The sequence below is a fragment of the Ceratosolen solmsi genome, unplaced genomic scaffold (genome assembly GCF_000503995.2).
Source record: "Ceratosolen solmsi marchali unplaced genomic scaffold, CerSol_1.0 scaffold10, whole genome shotgun sequence".
Taxonomy (NCBI): domain Eukaryota; kingdom Metazoa; phylum Arthropoda; class Insecta; order Hymenoptera; family Agaonidae; genus Ceratosolen; species Ceratosolen solmsi.
This window is the reverse complement of record NW_011948412.1, coordinates 23,722,472-23,742,162: the sequence shown is the minus strand read 5'-3', so window position 1 is coordinate 23,742,162 and position 19,691 is coordinate 23,722,472. Positions and strand designations below refer to the sequence as shown.

Genomic DNA, 19,691 nt, shown 5'->3' with positions numbered 1-19,691 from the left:
AATCGCATAAATCAATGAATGGAAATCAATCGCAACCGCACTTCGTGGATTCGTCTAAGACACCGAGGAGCCTCGAATCAACACCTTGTAATGGCAATTCAGCTACTTTAAAAAAGTCCGGTCGCGAATGCCATGAGTCGAAGATACCGCAGTTCGCGGGCCTCGAGCATCTCAAGCACACACAAGTTGGCCAATACTTTCTCAAGAAGCGTCAGAGCCTCCAAGACAATGTAAGCATTCTCCCCGTTATTTCACGAATTTTGCTATTCTCATTAATATTATTCAATATTCTGAAGTAATTATACAATTCGGGAAACTCGAATCTATAACAAATTTTTATAAACAAAATAAAAAAGAAAGAATATAGTTTTTGGCTTTTTATAGCATACTAGTATTTTCATTTGTAACATATTAAATTTAATTCACTATTCAATTGAAATAAATAAAAAATTATATTTTTTTTATTGAATTTTTTCGTTTACGCTCGTTTTTATACTCTAGTATTTTTTTCATTAATGAAGTATATAAACGCAAATTAATTTATCTTACACATACTCATCATTCAATGGGATTTAAGATGTTTTTAAAATTTGTTTCCATTTTATTTTAAACTATGCTAACGTAAGCCCTGTGGTAATTAAAATTTAATAATCAAATATAAAAAAGTATCTTATATTACATATTAATTTATTTAATACTTCGAATCGGAAGTGCAAGTTAGACAATTTTTAAGATTTTATCCTAAGCTATTTCATGTTTCAATGATATTGCGTTAATGATAAATTTGTTTAAAACTAACTCATTAATAGGTTTTTTTATCTTAGCTATTCATATACTATTCATAAATATATATATATATATATATATATATATATATATACTTTCAGCGAATGAATTCGCGATCGAAAAAATGGTACGATTCTAACCGGAAGTTGACGAGTTTAAGATTTTCTGACAAAAAAAATCAACAGAATGAAAATAATGCTACACGGTCGTCAAACAAAAAATCTTCCAACATTTGTCAAAACTTTTTCGTAAATGAAGAATTAAAATCGCAAAAGCGTCAAGGAGAAAAACATGTAACCGAGTATGAATGATCATTTTAAAATTAATTTTCAGAAACCTAATTAAATACAAATGTACTAGTTAGTTAAAAATAATTTATAAATGTAATGATATAAAAGATTGCAAGTATTAATTCTATTTCATATAAATATTAATTTTTAATACTCGTGTAATAAGTAATAAATATGTAATAGATATAATTCTCTTTGGTGTAGCAAACTTCCATCAATTTATCTTCAACGTAACAGGAATAACAATTATCACGCTAACTCATCGATGTATGTTCTAAGTAACAATTGTAAAATACGTTCAACTACAACTCGAGAGCGACCAACTCAAGGTAATAAACATAAATATCAATCACTATTTTCATATTGGTACTTTATTTGAGCGCAAATGTATAAAATTATTAGCTTTTCAATAAATCATATTGATTGTTCAAAATTTTAATTATCGTAATATTCATAAAATAAAAAAAATTTATATAGAGATGATCATGATTATTTCTTGTTTTACTGCAACTAAGAATCTCAATAAATGTTACGTACAATTTTTATTCACACAGTAAAATTAAAATGGTATTATTTTTATAAAATAGCCTATATTTAATAGATTAATATTAAATATATACTTTTTAAATTATGTATTCCTTTACATTTAGCAAATATTTTCAATCGAATAAAATTTAATTAATAATAAACACTATCAATTTAATAATTCTCTAGCATCTAAAGTATTGATTATTTTATTTAAGGCTTGTCACCAAGGAAACCGTCTGCATACATCAGATCGCCAATGACGAAAATAACTAAGCGGGAAGCTAATGACTATCATTTCCATTCAACTTCTTTTGATTCATCCAGGCTCTCATTGAGGAAGTCTTATGAGCAGAAATTTAAATATAACGCCAATTGAAGCAACGAGCTCAAAGAAATTGCGTTTTCATAGAAAATTATAATTGTAATGAAATTATTAACAGTTTCAACATTTTGTAAACATAAGAGTATATATTTCTTTATTTTTTATACAAATAGTTTTTAGTATATAATTTCAAGGATACTGAACATTACTCTTTCTTTGTTGTTCCACTACAATGTGATTGTGTGAAAAATAAAATTTTAACTTGATATTCGATAGATATAACATATAGAAGTGTAACATCAAATCTCAGAGTCATCATTTAAAACAATAAAATAAATCGGAAAACTTACTAAATTTATATCTTAATGTGATAATTATGATAATGATTTTAATTATAAAATGAACATATTTTTAGTAATGGAGAAGTATTTAAAACTAAATAGTTACAAATCAGTATAATGAGGTAGTTTTTAATTACTATAACATTGTTTTAAATAATGTTTTTATTTCTTAATTATGGAAACGAAATTAAAATATAGTGAAAATTTATTTTAACAATTAGTACTTTCATCAATTTTATGATATTCAAGTCACTAATGATTATTTTTGTATTACAACTACTCTCATTTCACTATTTATTAACTTTATGATTTAAGAAAGGATACCCATGGAAAATGTTTTTCTAAAATTATAAATCAAATTTGTACTTTTGTAAATAATATTTTATTTCACATAAGCGCTAGATGAACATCATTTTACTAATGTTATTGAATTCTTGTTTACCTTTTCCTACTCTATTTTCAGACATTTATGAAAAATCTTATATAAATCTTAATAAATAAGTACGCAAGATACTTTATATGGTCAAATTATAATATATAATTAAAATTTATACTTACTGTCGAAAAATATTTTTACGTCAAAAATTAAAATATAGTTTTTAAACGTATTTCCTAAATAACTATAAGTCTATTAAGTTGTACACTAAAAGTCAAAAGTTTAAATAAATATATATATATATATATATATATATATATATATACATATATTTAAATTGTACAAATAATACCTTTGATTTAAAAATATTAATAGCTTCTTTAAATGAATAATTTTTAATATGTTTTGTACTGACATAAGCATGTATGGAATTTGCCAATCAAATACATATCTTCATACTATCTATACATATTAATTTATACAACATACACTGTAGTATAAGATGTCTATATAAAGCATTATATCTTATAAAAGTTCAATAGATATTATTCAACTTTTAATTCACGAAGAGTTAAAATTTTCGTTTAAAATCTTGAAATTCCATATCATATATAATAGAAAAAATTTCAAATTTTTATTATTAATAAAAAAAACCTATCTACTTCCATGGCTATCCTTTAACTTAAGCTACATAATAACAGAGCAATACAATAATAATTTCATATATAAAATAAAAATTGGTTAGAATTTTAAAAAATTCAAAATTTGAAGGCGTTTTCAATTCTTTATTCTTCATTTATACTTTTCGAATAAGAAGTTATGACGACGATAATTATTTTTTTCTCAGAAGTGCTTTTAACATTCCAGGGTTGGCTTCTGAGAATCTGTAAATTGAGAAATTTACGATTTACATAAATATTTAAGTAACATTTTATATTTCGTACACATATTTATAATTTTTACACGTTATATTTTGTATAACTAAATGTAAATTATAGAAATAAATAACTTTTAAGAGATAATTAATATTTTTAGTATTTTAGATAATTAGTATTTTCATATTATATTTATAATTTAGTAACTGTTTTGTATCTTACATATAATGAAAATTTTAACATTTTTTAAAAATATATATTGACCTTTTTAAAAACATATATAATCTGCAGTATTTTAAATATATCATAGAACAAATAAAAAAATACATTATAAATGGATTCTAATCTTCATACCTGATGTTTTTGCTGTTTAGCTTTCTTACAATGATGGGTTTAATTTTACTTTGGCTATTGAAGCTTCGCGTGCCTCTGCCTGTGATTATATAAATGTATTTTCGGGCCCCAGTTGCCAATTGGCTTAGCTGGTATTCAAGGAAGATGTTGAAGGCTTGAATTGCCTCGGACACGTGCAAGAAATGCAAGTCAAGCGTATCATCGGCATCAAGTATGCGAGTTTGGGCGGCAAGGAACGCTGATGCCGCCATTGAATTTGCAGCCTCCATATTTCGTATGTGTAGCTTTGCCTGCAGCCAAGAAATTATATTCAGTTATTTATAGTTTGTTAATAAAAACAATTTCTTTTAATCGTATTAACTTTTATTAAGCAATATGCAAGAATTTATTATATTTCTGTAAATATTATATTTATTTTTATATCAGTTCTCAGTAAAAACTAGATATTTTTTTAATTGTGTTAATTTCATACATTTATATTTAATTCATATTTATATTTATTTTTTATTCTTATACTTAATATAATTTGTGGTATAATAATTTTATGTAAGTAGTATCAAACGCCTACAATCGATTTTAATTAAATTATTTTTTTTCCTTTAAACTTTAAGTTCAATTTGATTAATTATTTTGCATTGCATTTCAAAAGCTAAAGACATTATAAACATTATTATTTAAAATTAAATTAAAAATCAGTTTTTTCGCATTACTACTCTTATAAAAAAATATAAATATTTTTTAGGGGCACTTATTTAAACAATCTATATCGATAAAAATATCTAAAGCAAAAAATCTTTAAATTTAGTTAAGCGAATACGTACCACATTTGAATAATAAGCAGCGACTTCGGGGTTTTTCCGACGATAAGCTTCTGATGCTTTCTGATAATTTTGATTTCTAAGAGTAAGCTGCCTGCGTGCCTCTGCTCGCGAAGAAGAGGCAACTTCAAAGATTTCTTCGTATGTCTGAAGATTTTCGTAATTATTGTAGTCACCACCGGAAGCTTCGTCTCGACTTTCGAGAGTTTCCTTGTGTATGAAAAGCAATGAATTAATGAATATGATTTTACAAAACTAAGTAGACAGTTTCACTTAACATAGTCTAATAGTTATTTAACGTAGATTGTATATACAAAAACTCATAAGTACCAATTGATTATGTCTGGAGGTTTGATAGCTACTCTCTTTTTGTAATTCATCGATGAGATGTTTTCGTTTTTTCACCATATCCGCCATCGTTATAGTCGATTTAATAGAGCAATTTTCCTCGATGACTTTAACAGTTTCGTCAAAGTTTTGATCATGTGCTTCGTAAATCTCATACAACATTTCAGTATCATAACCAGGGAACATTTCATGTAAAGTTTGACGCATAACATGGGAAGCGATATCCTTATGTGTCTTCTTCATAGATTGTTGTTCAATCTATTAATTTTCAATTTAAACAAAATTGTTAGCTTCTAAACCAATATTATTCTTATTATATATTATTATAGTAATTGTCAATTATAAAGAACTGCACTTTTTATTGAATAAAATAAAAAAAAAATTAAATAAAATATATTTATAATGTATATAAACATTTATTTACACAATCGTTGCTATACATGGCAAGAGCCATTTCCATGTCCATGATCTCCTTTAAATTTGGAACATCTGATTTGATTGCAGCTCGTGATTGTGCTGCATCTAACGATTTCGCATACTCAGCATCTAAAAATTTATTTGCAGTTGTAAGAGGCCAGTGAAATTAATATTACTTAGTGATATTAATAGATACAAGGCTATCTAACTATTAGATATGCAGAGAAACTAAGGATTTTCTTCGATTTTCTCTTTATGGACAGATATTTCCATTATAATTACAGCTAAGATGCAGCTGCATATTTTTTAATTATTTTATTAATCAACTTACATTAAGTTGATCATTAGGACATTTTAGTAAAGAACATTATATTTATACTCCTTATAATTCAAAGAATTTTTTATGAATGAGAAAAATATACAAGGTTTTTTTTGTATAAATTTTCTTATTAAGTTTCCTTCATTGTTTCACAATATCAACTTAATTTTTAAATATATTTATTATACATATTTAAATTCCAATTTTTAATATAAATAAACAACGTTAATCGTTGATGTTATGAAATGGTAAAAATACGAATAATTTAATTTGATTCAATTAAAAATATCTTAATTACTGTATTTCACGAAAAAAAGGTACGTCTGCTTTAGGAATTTAACGTTATACCTTGTGCTATCATGATATCTAATTGTTCTTGCATAGCCCAAAGCTGTCGTTGAACACTCTCGATCCACAAGGCATATAGCTCTTGAGCCATAGACTTGCGTATCTGGATCACGGGGAAAAGTCCTTCGGGTGCCTGGAAATTTGCGTTGCCAAATACCGATTCCAACAGACGTATGAAATCATAACCGAGCCGCAATTCCATCATCTCCTCTTCAACCACCTCATCCTCTATACTGTCCTCGTCTTCTACTGGCTGCTCTTCCTCTTTCTCCGCCATAGGCATATGGACAAAATGTGACGGCTTTTTTACCTCTACTTTTTCCGGACTCTTCATCTGCAAAATTTTAATGGATTGATTAAGTAATAAAGTAAATACATTTATTGGATTATCAGGCATTTTTGTATCTTCAAAGTTATGTAAATGTGCTCGTAGAAATATTGAATAAAAATCGATACTGATGAAATGTACGTATTTTATATATATCGTAAGATTTGCTGCTATAATTAATGCATTTAGAAATTTATATGAAATATACATTTGTATAGAATAAAAAATACAATGTAATATTCAATTTATAAAGCAGTATAGATTTATACATAAACATTAAAAATAATAGTAATTTTAAATATAAAACATTTAAATATCACCGTAAATTCTTCAGACTTCAATTTCATTTATTGATCGTCATTTGTATTTGTATCTTTATAACTGTAATCTTGTAACTATAATCTCATTATTGACTAGTACACAATAATTTAATATTTTAATAATTCAATAACAAGTATTGAAAAACAATAAATAAATAAACTCACAAATTCATTATTAAATAACACTAGTGAACGTTATTTCAAATTAGTTACAGATATATCGGTATGTATATTTATAATCAAGTGTGAAAAATCATAAATGTGAAAGTGGAAAAAATCGGTATCGAATTGCATAAATACGACCACGTTCAAATCAGCCCATTGAATTCAAATAATTTTATAAGTAGTCCGTAAAGATCGACTACCAATTGATGTTATAAAAATGGCTGAGTCTGACCTTTAATTTGTCCAATTCGTGCTTCTTCATGAGATCGATGCGTAACATATGAGGTGTGTATCTCTCCTTGTTCATCACAAACTTGCTTTCCAGTTGCTGTTTGAGGGCGAGCATGTCGTCTGAAGCCTTATACCTTTGGCGCTTGGTACGAGAATGTGACTGTTGGTTTAGTTGTTGAGGAGCATCACACGTTTCGGTTAATGACTCCGAGCTGTTTGGATGAGCTACTTTCTTTGTCACAGTTGCTGCTGCATTCGTTACAAAGTGTTTCCGAGAAATTGAATTTTCATCTGTTACTATAGAATAATTTACTTTTTACATTGAGAATGTGGTACGTGGTATGACTACTTCTATAATAAGATATTTTTTAGTAAAACTACATGCATTAATGGTAAACAGATTTATCAAAATATTCTCTCGATTTTTTGTTGAAAAAGCCTTATATATATATATATATATATATATATATATATATATATATATATATATATATATATATATATCAACTATTAACTAAAATCTGGATTATATTAGGACTATACAATATACAAACGTATTGATATTGAGAAGTGGATGAAGTGAAATAAGCATGAAAAAGCACTTACTTTCATTGCCTTTTGTAGTAACATCTACCTGTTCTACTATGCTGTACATGTTTATATCATTAATATCCATATTGCTGAGATAATCGAGAGCCCAATTATAATCATGTTTGCACAGATTCTTATAAATGTCAAGAACACAGGTGCGGGGTAGATGCGAGAAACGTTCAATAAGCTCTTCGCTGTAGTCTTCTTCACTGATGCCAGTATCTAAATCGAATATGGGGCCTCTAAATAGGGTAGTTGTATTCGTCATGGTACTCTTGTGTAGTACTAGCTTTTGCATCGGTGGCTCCTCTACGTCTGTGAAATGATTATCGATTGATTCAACTATATAAGTGAACACATTTTTCATTTTGCACAAAATTAATGATGCTGTATTGAGTGATTGAATAAATAAATAGGCAAAAAGAACTTTACAGCTTGCATTAAATTTTTTTCTTATTATTTAATTGATGAGTTATTATTATTATTATTATTATTATTATTATTATTATTATTATTATTATAAAACAGATCAATTATTATTGAATATTTGAGAATTTTTAGTAAATTTATTAGAAAGTCTATTTTATTTTGTTCTATTTCTATAATATATATTGATTTTCATAAGAATTTTAATTATGGTCACATTAAATTCTATATCAATGTACATTGATTTAAATACAATTACAAAAAGTGTATATAAATAGTAGAATTTTATTTACTATCCACAATTATGTTAATTATATCAAAATTCATAAATGACACAACATATAAAATAGTTCTGTAAATCATAGAACATTACCAAAACTGAAATATAATTTTAGTGACATAGTGTAATATATTATACTAGGCTACGTTAAAATGTTTAAATCTTTGGTAAAAATAAAATCATTGCATGAATATATTGGCCACTGATAGCAAAACAAATAAAATCATGTACCACTTGAAAGATGGCGACTCGTTTCAATTATATTTCTGTTAACAGCTTGTAGGATTTTATAATCGTCAGTACCACCAATGTAGGCAACATTAAAGTCATATGGATCGGTGTAAGTTTCGCGATCGCATGTTCTCGGCTTCGGCTTAGTATCTGTGATCTCCAGTGTGGTCATTAATGGGACTTCATCTACTGGGAATGGTGACTCATGCCAATTGATAAGGTAAACATTGGCAACGTTGCTGTTATCACCACCACCGGCACCACCAACGTCAGGAACGAAAGGTTTTGATAAAGCATTGCTGTTTGCCTGGGTCTACGAAAATAAATTGATATTAAATATTTTTTTATTGTCAATGAGCAATTATAATTTCTTATTAATAGGGACAAAAGCGATGATTTATATAAATGCTAACATATATAAGTAATTGAAAATTTTACTTTCACATTGTGTTTACAATAAATAGAATACAATAAAAATTTATTACTTCAAAGAGCTACTTTTCTTCATTTGTAAATGTAAATGCATAAATATTTTTTTGTAATATTATAGTTTGTAATATTTCATATTTTTTCAATTACAATTCATGGCATCGTATAAACAATTAATCAGCTTATATAAGAAATTCATGCTTGATTTCTGTTCGAGATTCAGAAAATCTCTTGAATGTTATGGTTTTGTGAAAAATTCAAACGGGATTTTCGAGGAAAACCCTCAACGGTTATCATTTCAGGGGAAAAGATTCAACGGTTATAACTTCTAAGAAAATTCTCCAACGGTCGTTGGAAGTTCGGAAAAGCCGGTATAATGGCAATGATACAAGTGTACAATCGCCTCCATTGTTTCTCGCGCGACAGTCACACCCATTGTTTCTAGCTCTATGATCGGCCCTTTGTGGTCAGCTAACAAAGCTACCGCGTAAATATTTAAGGAAAGCATCACTCGAGCAATTACACACACTGTCAGCAGACCCGCTACGGGAGTACACTCAACAGCTCCATACTAAGCAGTCTCACACATACAGTGCCCCGAGCACGCAGCTGTTGCAGGCCTTTCTCATACTACGTGCAGTTGCGCAAACTCTCAGCAGAGCCACTACGGAAGGCCTTCCTCATCCTTCCACACCTCAAGACAGCTTGAAGGAGACAAGCAATCAATTTACCACCACGTGACACTACATAAAGAAGTGTCAAGAGCTTTATGATCTCTTACTTCTCAGTATAGCACTTCACCACCAAGTATATTGCATCAAAATGATCCGGAGATTTATAACCTCCTACCTCTACATGTAGTGCATGCTGACTCCACGTGGAAACAACCAAGAAACGGCAAGATTTCACCGATTCTCTTCATCAACGAAGAATAATTATATTGTAGTTGTAAAATAAACGAAATACCAAGCACGAAGCACTAATTCTAAACTATTTCATTTATTAAAAATATTTCTTATGCATAATAAAATACAAGAATATTTTCATAACTATTAGAATGAAAAATATTTTACATTACATATGTTACTTTTTTATTTGTACCAATTTGATTGAACAAATTACATAGTAATAGTAATTCAAACTACTTTTATCTCATTGAAAAATATAAATTTTTTATTATACTATTTTAATTATATATTTTCTATTATTGATTATATAGTATTAAATTTTTAAATTGTTTTTAAAAACTTATGTAAATAAAATATGAAATAATTGCAATATTGAATAAACTTTCATAAACTATAAAAATTTAAAAAAATTGAATCCATTAAAAATTTACCTGTATTTTGTCAGGGAAAATATTCTTGCCACCAAAAACTAAATGTATTGGTTCTTTTGATACTTTGTTTTCATCTTCATCTGATTTTGTACGTATATGCAAATTCTAAAATAAAAAAAATGAAATGTAATTACATACTATTTTGTTAACTTGTCTGCATATAATTCTATGTTATTGTTTAAAAAATATAATGCATAAACATAAATAGATAAATATATAAATTGATTTATTTTAATCCAATGAATGTACTTTAAATTATATAATTACTGAAATATATATCACATCATTTATTAATTAATTTTCCATTTATATATATAGTGCTTTATAATTATTACATATTAAATATTATAAAATATAATATTACTGAAAATATTATGTTTGTAAAATTTTCAAAGAAAATTCATCTACCTGCACTAAGATGAAAATATATAGAAATATCAACAACAATAAAATTTATTCTGAAAATATTGAATTTTCCTTAATTTTTAAAAAGATTGCTTAATAAAATCAATAAAATCGTGTGCATAATTTCATGATAAAAATATCTCTTTTTGTTTCTATTATCTAAATATCTCGCTAGATTTATAATTATATCGGATCGATAAATAGTCTTTAAATAAGAATATTATAAGTGTAATTATTTGGTTTGGAGTTTAGTAATTGTCACTCCTATTATAGAGTTAGCTAAATAAATTTTTTTGCTATATAATATAGTATTATACTATTACAGATATTATCAAAAATTTCATAATTACAATACTATTATTTTATATATTACGATATGCATCTCTTAGTTATATAAGTAAAGTATCTATTTTCTAAATAAATGTCTAATTCTTTAGTATTTACCTTTATAATGTATTGTTGTCTTTTAAAACAATTTATTTAGTTTTAAAAATGAAATAATCTTCACCAATAACAATATTTATTTAAATTATGTAACTTTAAGTTTAAATGATTAAGAAATAAAAAAAAATAGTATATTTTAGTCTTATACATAATATATACATATATTTTTTTTTAGTTAAAAATATAAAAATTATTATAATGAATAGAATTATATAATATATTCTTAAAATATAAATATATATATATACATGCATAATCAACAAAATTAATAATTTAAATTTAGTTAACAAATTTTTAAGATTATTTTTATTGATAATTATTATTTTTAAAAGTTAACGAAAGTAGATCATTTTGTAAATAGGTGCTTGAGCTTTTTCACTTTACTGTAAAGATAATATTAAAAGCATAATAATTTTAATATTTACATTATTAGCAGAATTGGTTTGAAACTGAAACTGTTTACACACATTTATGTTGTGAAACTTACTTCAGGTAATTACTAATATAATAAAAAGTATATAAAATGAAAAATCCACTAGTGAAGATAATAAATTTGAATAATGAAGTTAAAAAATGTAATAAATATAAAGTAAAAAATTATATTCAGAAAAAATATGGATCTAATGACTCATAAGAAAAATAATATCAAACCAAAGGAAACAATTTTCTTTGCATAGTTTTCGATAATTATTGATAAATACAATTACTAAAGTAAATTTGCATCAGTATTACCTCCATGCGTTCGTTGAAATTTTTTTCAAGCTCCTCGCTTTTTGTTGCCGTTCTTTTGTCCGGGAAATCGAACTGTTCGACATGTTGAACGTCCGAACTGGCCTCTAGAAGTTCTTCTACGATATTTATTACACTCTCCTTCTGTGGATTTTCGGATGACTCAAGAAATTCGCTGCTGTTGTCTAGACTGACGTTTATTAATGAGCCATCGAAGTAATTATCAGAGCCGGTGACATCGATAGGCAACGAATCATTGTTATCCACATCATCTTTGCTAAGGTCTAATGATTGTTCTAACAATAGCGTCGGAGAGAATGACTTTTTTATCGGTGACTCGTTACCCAAAACATTATCCGGTTGATTGTCACAGCTAATAGAAACCTATAAAATATTATTATTTATCTCAATTGTTTCTTATCTATACAATTTTACTTTATTGTATTTAATTAATTTAGGCACTGTTGAGATCATAAACTTTGAAAAGTTTTTATTACAAATGTCACACTGTTTTACATACAAACAATATCGTATTGTACACTAAAATATCTAATGTAGTTATTATTTCAACATATACTTTATTATTCGAAATAACGTAAAAAATTCTACAGATGTATTGGAAAGTATCGATAAACCTGTATTGTTACTGGTATAATTATGACATACAGCATATGCAACAAAACATTTTAAACTAAAACTTCAATGATTTGATAATGACTGACTTTTTTTACATAAATGTTAAAAACTTCATATTTTCTGAAATTTAAATTCCAAAGAGAAGGTCTTTTATAGTCAGTCAATAATTCATCCTTTTTCTTAGAATATAATAATTAAATTTTTTAAATATAGAATTATATTCACCTAAATAATCATAAATCTCTAATTTTTTATTTATCTTTAAAAAAAATTAAATAATTGCTGTACATTGATTTATAAACTATATTCTATAAACATAATTAACTTAAAATTAAAAAAAAAAGTAATAAATAAAATGTTTTTTGACGAAATAATCAAGATTTGATAAATATTAAATGTATAATATATTGTTGAAAAAATATTTGTTTTAAATTGAAAAACTAAGAAAATTATCTTAAATTAAATAAATATTACACTGTATTTGTCTATATGTAGTGTAAATATTAACAATCCTAATAATTAGCTCCAGGTACAATAAAAGAAAATTTGAAAATAGAAACCTCAGGCGTGTCAGTGTTATCAGGCTGCATCTGCTTACTATACGTTTCTTTATCGTTACCGATGAAGGAATTTTTGATGAAGTTAAAGAGTAATCCCAAGCTGCCACCGCTGGACTGCTTTTCAGCACTCTCATGTTCGCATATTAATTTGTCGTTTGGTTTTTTCATTTCATCAACAAGCTCTGCATTACATATTTCAAATTGCGAGATATCAATATCTGAGACACGTTCTAAGCTGCTACTATGACTGTTACTCCTGGTATCGATTAATGTCGGTATTTCCTGAAGAACATCGGGCGTCGGAATCTTATGAAAATTTTCGAATGTGGGCTGTGTGTCCAGATTCAATTCCGTAAGATTAATCAATGAAGGTTCTGAAGATGTTCGAGGATCCTCAATAGACAAAAAATCATCATTAAGCTTCGCTGATAGAATGCATGATACTTCCGTGTCTTCGATATAACTGTTCATTAAATTGGATTTGTCGACCAGCTTGTCAATCACTACTGCTATCTCATTCTAATACATAAGAATTTCAATTAATGAACGTTCCTAATTTGCTTCTGATTCAGTGAAAAAAGAAAGTTTTGTATCTTATTAATTTCTAATAATTCATTAAATCAACGTTTTTTAACGCCCGTTTTGAAAAATGATTTATTATTCTGCTCCTCTTTATAATAATAAAAACGTATGATATAATTAATTATACATAATAATAATGATAATTATAAGTAATACGAATGAAATTTTCTAAATTTTAATATTTAAATTCTTAATATTTATGTAAAGTAATTTACATATTTTATTTATTTTTCAGATTGAAGATTTTAACAATTATATTATAGAAATAGTATTAAGAATTTTGTTTAATTTTTGGATAGCAAAACGAAAAAAAGATTTCTCATCTATTTATATTGTTTTTATTAAAAAAAAAAAAAAAAACAAAAAACAAAAAACATTTTAATTAATAGATATTTAAGAATCGTAAAAATTCAATGTAATAGATATGTAATACATCTAAACAGTATATAAAATTAACTTATATAGTATATATAATGGTATCAAGGTATCAAAGGGGAGTAAAGTGTGAATAAAACAGAAACATGGTTTATTTTTATTACTATCTGTATAAGAAAATGGATTGAAAATAGAATAATGAAATGCCATTATATATACTGATTCCGACATTTACTTTACTTAATAAATTCAGCAAGAAAAAATTATGAAACTTACAGATAATACTTCAACTTATAATTCTTTTAATTTAAAATAAACAATTCAAATAGAATAATTCGTACTCCAAACAAAAACTATGCAAAATTATATAATTGTATATGAGTGTAATTTAAAAAAATTCAATGTTTCTGTACAATATGAAAATTATTAAAACAATGTAAACATACGCTATCGGTGTTTTCAAATTTACTATGTATCTGCCTGCCATCGAGAAGTAGCGTAAAATCCCAGCAATTCGATACAGTACTATCCTTCTTTGTCTCGGGCATCATCCTCTCTACATCTCCATAATCTTCCGGAGCGTCCGTCGTTATTTCCGTAAGCATCTCTACTTTCAACTCCGTCTGCGACTGCTCGATATTGTTATCCTGAAGCTTTGGTGGGTATGCGCCTTGTGCCACTCGTCTCTCTGAACCAATAGCCCCAAGTTTTGATATCTCCGGAAGGCTATCCTCTTTATACGAGCTACCTGCCGTCCACGATTCGTCGAAGGATTTTATGACGCTTATGGCGTTGCTATTCCTCGTATTTTTGGCGACAGCCTTTGGCTTTGAGTACTTTTGGGCTATCGTGTTCAAAGCCTCATTGTCTATCAGCAGCTATTTGTCAAGATGGCAAGTATCAATATAAAATTAATATACTGATATTTTCTACTTTTTTGTACTTTAGGTAAAAATTATTATTTTTATTTTAACTCTTTTTCACAATTGTTTATTAAGAACAGCAAATTTGTATACAATATAACCTTGTAAGCATATAATATTTTGAATATCGTTCCCAACTTCAATCTAATTTTCACAATATATAAAATTAATTTCATTATAAGAAAAGCCATTACAAATATTATGCTCATATTTATATTTTAATACTCGACTTTTTAAAAACATTTGACTAAGTGATATTTAAAAACTGCCAAATTCCGAATCTAATTAAAATCTAAATAATTCATTGCTTTCACAGCTTTTGTTAATCAATTAGAATCAGGTACGGCCATAAATTTAGTAAATGTTCGAAACATTTGAATTGTGAACGATAAATTGCACGTGTACCTTAGTTTGATCATTGTCCGTCGGTTTGTGGAAATAATAGTCATTTGGATTCGGTTGTGCTACGGCAATCTGCTTCTCGATTAGAAAAGGTGGTATTTGGCGAATTTGAGGTGGCTGATTGTCTTTGTGATACTTTAGCGAAAACATCTTTAGCAGATGTTTGCCAGTTATGTTAGGCTCATAGCGGTCAAGGAATACACGGATTTTCGCTTTGGTCAAGCCGTATGTATTACGTCGTTCTAGCTCGCGCGCGTCGAAAAACCAAGGCGTATTCGGCTCCAAGGTTTCCACTATGTAGCCATATGGAACCTGCAATATAGTTTGTTCTTTGGATTTTTAAGTTTTAAAATTGCATTTTTTTTTATTATTTTTTTTTTTTTTATATATATATAACTAATAGAAATGAAAATATGGGCAAAATTCTATTCTTTTATGTTCTTGGTTTATATTTCTCTAATTTTTTATTCCATTTAGAAACAGATACTCTTAAATAACTTCGTAATTAAAAAAAAAAAGATCATAACATTGGGAAATGATTCTATTTTTATTTCTATAATAGAGTTATGATAAACTTTTTAACTTAAAAGAATAATGAATTGTTTTCTTTCTATGCACCAGTATTGAAACCATTGAAGAATTTAAGTTTGCAGTATAAGTTGTAATCAATAAATTAGGTAACTTATTTTATTTTCCGGAATAAGTGACCTGCGAATCCGTAATTAAATTAAAAATTTGTATTGAATTGTTTTATTATCTGGTACCGCGAACGTCCATATAAAAATGATATAGTGTAAACATATAGTACCGCCATGCATGCAAAATGCTGCATTTCCCAAGCTCTGGTATTTGTATTGTCAACTATAATAGGACTTCTTCCCTGTTGTAAGGCTTGTAACACTCGTTTAAAATTGAAATAGTGGGCCTCCTGGACCTTCGACGAATCGAACACATAAACGCCCCGGTTTATCTTCAAGAAGTAATCGTCGGCACTGAAGATGTGATTAGTGTAATCACCGCCCATTGTTCTTGTTACGATGCTCCGGGCGAGACATGTTTTACCACTTCCTGGTGCACCACGCATAATGATTAGAATTTTGTATCCCTTGTTAATATCTGCTTCGATACGGCTTTCGATGAGTGTTGATATAGATGGTGATGAGCACTGACTCATGGCTGATGACGGCGTGTTTATCGTCACCTGCGTAAATCGTTAATTTTTTTTCATAAAAATCGATATACATTATTACTATATTGGTCGTTCGTGTAAATCGTTGGAAAATGAGATTATCGACAATTTTACGAACATATAATATACATATTGGTCTTTTATATGACCAATTGACTATGTGATGAAAACTTTAACTAAAAAGTTAGAGAAAAACAAAATATTTTAAATTTTATTCTACAACATTTCCCTTTGGTATATAATTTGTCCTTATTTTTTGTTTCTTTTACAAAGAAAAAATTCAATGTTTTAAAGAATAAATGGAAAAAATAATTATGTGATCGTATGATTCGTCTCATTTTCTAAAAAAGCCAGCTATTAATTATGAACTAATTTGTTGCAGTGGTAGTTAAGTCACTATTAAGAATTTAACAAAAATATTACTGTTAAAATATGAAAATGATATTATTTTTATTATTAAAAATTATGTTACTACTAAATAAATGAATAAGGCTGATTAAATTCATAACATCATTATACATATTTTTACAAAAAGAAAATACAAATGGTACTTAATATATACTATGGTAATATTTGATATTTTGTATGTATCTGTGATTGTCTATTATTGTGAGTTTTATTATAGTTACATTTTTATGTTATAATTTTAAAAACAGTAGTAAGAAATATTTTGCTTTAAAAAAATTAGGAATAAATCAAATGCAGTGAGTTTAATATTATTAATTATAGTAAAAAATATATATAGCTTTTTGAAATCAATAATAATCTTAATTACTATTTTAAATTTCAACTATCACATGCCCAGAAACAAAAAATTGCAACAACAAATAAGGCAAAATTAAAAACCTTTGGGAATGTGTTTCTTGGTGAACACTGAGTATGCATGGACATGAACTGGCAAACGTTGACATGCTCTGGCTCAGGAGTGTCAATTATGTAATCACTAGATTCCTCTTCAATAACAACATCAGCATCATCATCCGAATTCTCTGTACCTTTCAATCGATATTGTACTTTTAACCCACACAAAGACTCAGTACCCACCTTCATACTGGGTTCACTTCTGGGTTGCTCAGGCTTAACATCTTTATCAGGAAGGAGATTCTTCACCTTTGGCATCTTCTTACATATTTTTTGGACTTCATGTTCTGATAATTTGAAATTATATTTTGTATTTTGGAATTTTGAATCAATCATTTCTTCTATATTGTCAACGTTAGAAGACTTCTGTGATATCCATGAACTATCTGTGTATTTCTCTGTTTTCTTTGAGATTTTGACAGCCGATTGGGATTGAGGTACATAAGTTGACGATAAATTTACAAGGGCCTCGACAGCATAGTCCACTAAAAATATATTTCATAAATTAATTTTTATTTTGGCAATAGATTAAATCTATTTGATAAAATAATAAAAATTAGCTAAAATAAAAAAGTAACATTTCCATGATATAATTTATTCACCTTTCCAATTATAATATTTTGCAACTGATTCTAGAACATCTGACTCATAAATTGAACCAAATAATTCTTCTAGTTGACGAAGTGATTTGATTTGATTTTCTCTACTTTTCTTATTTAAACTATTTCTTTTTTGTGGTGTAGTTATCCATTCATTGTTAGAAGTCATGATCTAAATTGCTTTACTAATTTCAATATATGTTTCTAAAACATCATATAAAAAAATAATAAATATCATTATAATTTATTAATTACTTATACAGAGTTACAATATAAATATTTAAAAAATATACTTTATAATACAATAACGTATTAAAAATAAGTAAATTTGTCTTTAATATTTTATTATTACCATTCAAAATGTTATATTTGTTTAAAATAACAAAATTATTAAAATATAAAATATTATTGATGTACTTACATTTTAACAGGCTCCATAAAAAGAAAAGTCCCAAATTAATTTGTTCTGTAATAAATATAAATATGATAAAAGTATAATTATATAATTTTATACTATAATATAATTATAAAAATATAATTTTTAATATCAAACATGAAAAGCAAAATTTACATATCAATCATTAAAACAGTTTATAATTATTAAAAAGACATATATGTTCTATACAGTCACAATAAGTATAAGTATAGTCATTTAAAAATTTGAAAGTTATTCCACATTAATAAAAAATGTCTTAAAAAAAGTTATACAACTAAAGCTACCAATAACTGGTAAAGGAACTTTCTTTTTAATCATATTTACTTTTATTTCTAAATATCTATAATTTTATACAAGTATTAAATTCTAAACGTAATAAGAAAAATGATTTATTGTAAAAAAAAGTTAAAAAAAAACTTTATCTTAAAATAGAATTACATGTATTGACGATATTATACGCAGTTACTCAATCAAATATAGCTTCACACTTTTTTTTTATAATTATCAACCTTTAATACTAAATAATTATTTTTTAATATAAAAAATTTCATATAGTGTAAAATTCTATACGTATTTGGTTAATTTTTATTTGTTTGTCATTGTTGATAAAAATAATTGACAAAAAGCAAACAATACGTAATATGAAAAGCAACACGAGATGGACGACAACAAAGTCAACGTGTCTGTTGGGCCAGCTGACAAAAGACAATGGAGTAGTGAACGCTTCATGATTTGAGCATAGGCTATACAAATATTATTTTTATAGCATTTAAAGTAATGTAAAATTATACCATTTGCATTCCTGGTTAAATTTCGAATTTGTATTCTTGGTTTACTTTTGAAATTATCTAAGTGCTTTGAATTACTAATGAGAAACTAAAATTTCTAAAAATTAAAATATTTTATTGGGATATAGAAGCAATTTAATGTTTTCTTACTTATCAATTGCGGCACGTAAAATACTTGTTTCCTTGAGGTATATTACAATAAGTACAATTTTTATAAATTTTGTCCAAAAAAAATAGACTTCAATTTGCACATCACAATATGCATTACTTAATAGCGCCAGTTTCATACACAATAATTCT

At 26.7% G+C, this 19,691-nt stretch overlaps 2 protein-coding genes across 2 annotated transcripts; one reads left to right on the top strand and one right to left on the bottom strand.

Annotated features, from left to right (window-relative positions):
- The first annotated feature begins 890 nt into the window (after window positions 1-890).
- LOC105362817 (uncharacterized) lies at window positions 891-2,071 on the top strand. Its single transcript, XM_011500315.1, has 3 exons — window positions 891-1,087; window positions 1,281-1,405; window positions 1,820-2,071. The coding sequence occupies exons 1-3, from the start codon at window positions 891-893 to the stop codon at window positions 1,978-1,980; spliced, it is 483 nt and encodes a 160-aa protein (XP_011498617.1). The 3' UTR covers window positions 1,981-2,071.
- Window positions 2,072-3,424: 1,353 nt separating this feature from the next.
- LOC105366280 (uncharacterized) lies at window positions 3,425-18,624 on the bottom strand. The gene is made up of 18 exons (XM_011504674.1): window positions 18,589-18,624; window positions 18,171-18,371; window positions 17,554-18,053; window positions 16,327-16,719; window positions 15,522-15,830; window positions 14,640-15,071; window positions 13,210-13,755; window positions 12,044-12,424; window positions 10,463-10,567; window positions 8,695-9,007; window positions 7,773-8,072; window positions 7,168-7,463; window positions 6,123-6,456; window positions 5,463-5,584; window positions 5,021-5,296; window positions 4,694-4,900; window positions 3,873-4,162; window positions 3,425-3,527 (listed from the first exon to the last, which is right to left on the bottom strand). Exons 2-18 carry the CDS (start codon window positions 18,334-18,336, stop codon window positions 3,476-3,478), a joined length of 5,022 nt encoding a protein of 1,673 aa, XP_011502976.1. The 5' UTR covers window positions 18,337-18,371; window positions 18,589-18,624; the 3' UTR covers window positions 3,425-3,475.
- Between the last annotated feature and the right edge of the window lie 1,067 nt (window positions 18,625-19,691).

Bases quoted from the DNA above. Each gene is read 5' to 3' on its own strand.
- LOC105366280 (XM_011504674.1), bottom strand. From the start codon at position 18,336: ATGACTTCTAACAATGAATGGATAACTACACCACAAAAAAGAAATAGT. The intron at 18,054-18,170 runs GTGAATAAATTA...ATATATTTTTAG, and splicing joins AAAATATTATAATTGGAAAG to TGGACTATGCTGTCGAGGCC. The intron at 5,585-6,122 runs GTATAACGTTAA...ATAAATTTTTAG, and splicing joins AGATATCATGATAGCACAAG to ATGCTGAGTATGCGAAATCG.
- LOC105362817 (XM_011500315.1), top strand. From the start codon at position 891: ATGAATTCGCGATCGAAAAAATGGTACGATTCTAACCGGAAGTTGACG. The intron at 1,088-1,280 runs GTATGAATGATC...TCTTTGGTGTAG, and splicing joins GGAGAAAAACATGTAACCGA to CAAACTTCCATCAATTTATC. The intron at 1,406-1,819 runs GTAATAAACATA...ATTTTATTTAAG, and splicing joins TCGAGAGCGACCAACTCAAG to GCTTGTCACCAAGGAAACCG.